Genomic DNA, 2,500 nt, shown 5'->3' on the forward strand with positions numbered 1-2,500 from the left:
ATCATAGTTATTATCACGGTTATTATCATTGTTATTATTATTATCATTATTATTTTATTATCTTAATAGTCATTACTATTATGACTATTATTTCCGAAATCCACTCATCATAACTACCATTGCCAGTGCAAGCATACAAACAAACAACACTATCACCAGCCACTGATTGTGCTTCACCATCATGGTCACCATCACAGTCTCACCACCATCATCACTATAGTTGTTTCCCCTCACTTACCTCTTTCGCTTAGTTTACCTACTTTGATAGTGTAGAATCCGTCACCATCCCTCGCACCATATTTATGTGTCTGGGCCAAACAATGCAAGGGATAAATATGCAGATTACTTCATAAATGAAGGCAAACTTGCATGGCAGGATGGAATGGTTTAGAATGACACTAAACAACAACAGCAACAACAAAAAAGTTTGGGAAGATAGAAAACTACTAGCTAGAGAGAGAAGGAATTTTGCTAATGTCAGGGGAAAGGGGAGAAAGCCATGTTGCTGCTCAGTTATAGTATACAATTTCGATTTCATTAATAAGAAGGTCAGTGTCTATGTTCCTCATTACTGCCAGTGATGGGACTGAAGAGCTGTGTGCATGTCAAGTGATTGAAAACTTCCTCCACGTGGAGTATCCCAGGGGTTGCCATAGTAACGCACATTCTCTCTCCTCATTGGTAGCAGCCCAGCCAATTAGAGAGCGCACTGCTTTCAAAAAGCCGCGTTAGCAAGGAACCCCGACGTTAACGCGGCGTCAGGCAAAACGCCGCATCACGTGTGACCGGTTCCATAGACTACCATTGACTTTGCTAGCGCCGCGTTTGCTAACACGCGTTGGAAGCGCCTCGTATAAACAGGCCCTGAGCGTCATCTACCATTAACCTACCTTGATGGCCTGCAGGATGGGGTAGGTGATGGTGTGGTCGCCGCCCATGGTGAGGGGGATGCAGCCGTCCTTGACTAACTCGGTATAGTGACAACGGATGTGTTTGCACGCCTCGGGCAAGCTGCGAGAGGGATGTTAGGTTAAACTTAATACTTGTCTGATTATCATGGTGTATATACTTATGTGTGTGTATATATATATATATATATATATATATATATATATATATATATATATATATATATATATATTTTTTTTTTTATGATACTGTTATCGTCGTAATTATCGTTAAACCTTTATAAAAATGCTATCCTCGTCATCTTTAATATTTGATGATTATACATATAATTACGATCCTTACAAGTATTATAACCATTATTCCTTCTCTCCTTTACATTTCTTCCTCTTCCTCCTACTCCTTCTGCTGCTGATGGTTATCTTCCTCCTCCCCCCTCCCCATCCTTCTCCCCCTCCCCCTTTCCATCTTCCTCCTCCGCCTCCTCCTTCCCATCCCCCTCCCCCTCCTCCTCCCCCTTCCCATCTCCCTCCCCCTCCCCCTCCCCTTCCCCATCTTCCTCCCCCTCCCCATCCTCCCCCTCTCCCTCCCTACCCTCCCCCTTCCCCTCCTCCCCCTTCTCCCTATCCCCCACCCCACCCCCCTCCACCCTTCCCTTTCCTCCATCCTCCTCTCTCCCCCCCTCCCCCTCCCCAAACCCACTGCCCCCCCCCCCCCGCCCACACACTTACTTGAATATATTCATGGGCACGTCCCCCACGTCGGCCACATTGATCGAGTCGAAGGGCATGGCTCCCGTGGCCTGGTTGTTCGGGCGGAGGAGAACCGATTCGGTTCGGATCTGGCGGGGCCCCATCCGAGTGCCGCTGCGGTTCGAGGCGCCCACGTCCAGGGGCACGCCCACGAGGCATGCGTCTAGGCCTAGGGGGGAGGTTGTTTGGGGGGTGGGGTGGGTGGGTTTGGTTTGATGGGTTTGTTTTTGGGTTTGGGTTTGGTGGGTGGGTGGGTGGGTGGGTTTGGGTTTGGTGGGTGGGTGGGTATGGGTTTGGTGGGTGGATGGGATTGGGTTTGGGTTTGGTGGGTGGGTGGGTTTGGGTTTGGTGGGTGGGTGGGTTCGGGTTAAGAGGGTTAGGAAAAGCGAGATGAGAATTCAAGAAGGATAAAAACAAAAAGAAAGAAGTTATAGAAATCATTTGAAAAAATATGTAAATTATATAGAAATTCTATTTAAATAAAACATGAATTTAGCACGACATAACACTGAAGATAATTAAAAGGACAAAATTGCACCTTGAGTATCGTCCTGTACAGGAAGTCGCATGAAGGAAGCGATTCCGCCCGCCCTCGTCATGTAATTTGGCGACAGAGGCTGATTAAACGCCCCTCCTCCTGCTGCTGCGTCGGAGGAGCTCGCCCTCCCCGCTGCCACGCCCCGCGACACGCCCGCGCTCGCCAGACGGGCGGCGGCGCTCCCTGTGGTCTTGCTCAACATGGCTTGCTGGAAATAAAGGTGCTCATATATATATATATATATATATATATATATATATATATATATGTATATATATATACATACATATATATATATATATAT

The 2,500-nt window shown here is 47.0% G+C and overlaps 1 protein-coding gene across 4 annotated transcripts in view; it reads right to left on the reverse strand.

Moving 5' to 3' along the window:
* Positions 1–2,500, reverse strand: part of LOC122252527 (uncharacterized) — an 8,813-nt gene that overhangs the window by 2,757 nt on the left and 3,556 nt on the right. For all 4 annotated transcript variants that reach the window (XM_086542627.1, XM_043015038.2, XM_086542626.1 and 1 more), the window contains exons 2-4: positions 2,197–2,404; positions 1,638–1,827; positions 891–1,011 (exon numbers count right to left, since the gene is read on the reverse strand). In XM_086542627.1, coding sequence (XP_086398753.1) covers positions 891–1,011; positions 1,638–1,827; positions 2,197–2,398 — 513 coding nt within the window. In that variant the 5' untranslated portion in view covers positions 2,399–2,404. The remainder of the gene's footprint in view (positions 1–890; positions 1,012–1,637; positions 1,828–2,196; positions 2,405–2,500) is intronic.

The sequence above is a fragment of the Penaeus japonicus genome, unplaced genomic scaffold (assembly GCF_977035675.1).
Source record: "Penaeus japonicus unplaced genomic scaffold, GWHDUDI00000001_assembly GWHDUDI00000012, whole genome shotgun sequence".
NCBI lineage: Eukaryota > Metazoa > Arthropoda > Malacostraca > Decapoda > Penaeidae > Penaeus > Penaeus japonicus.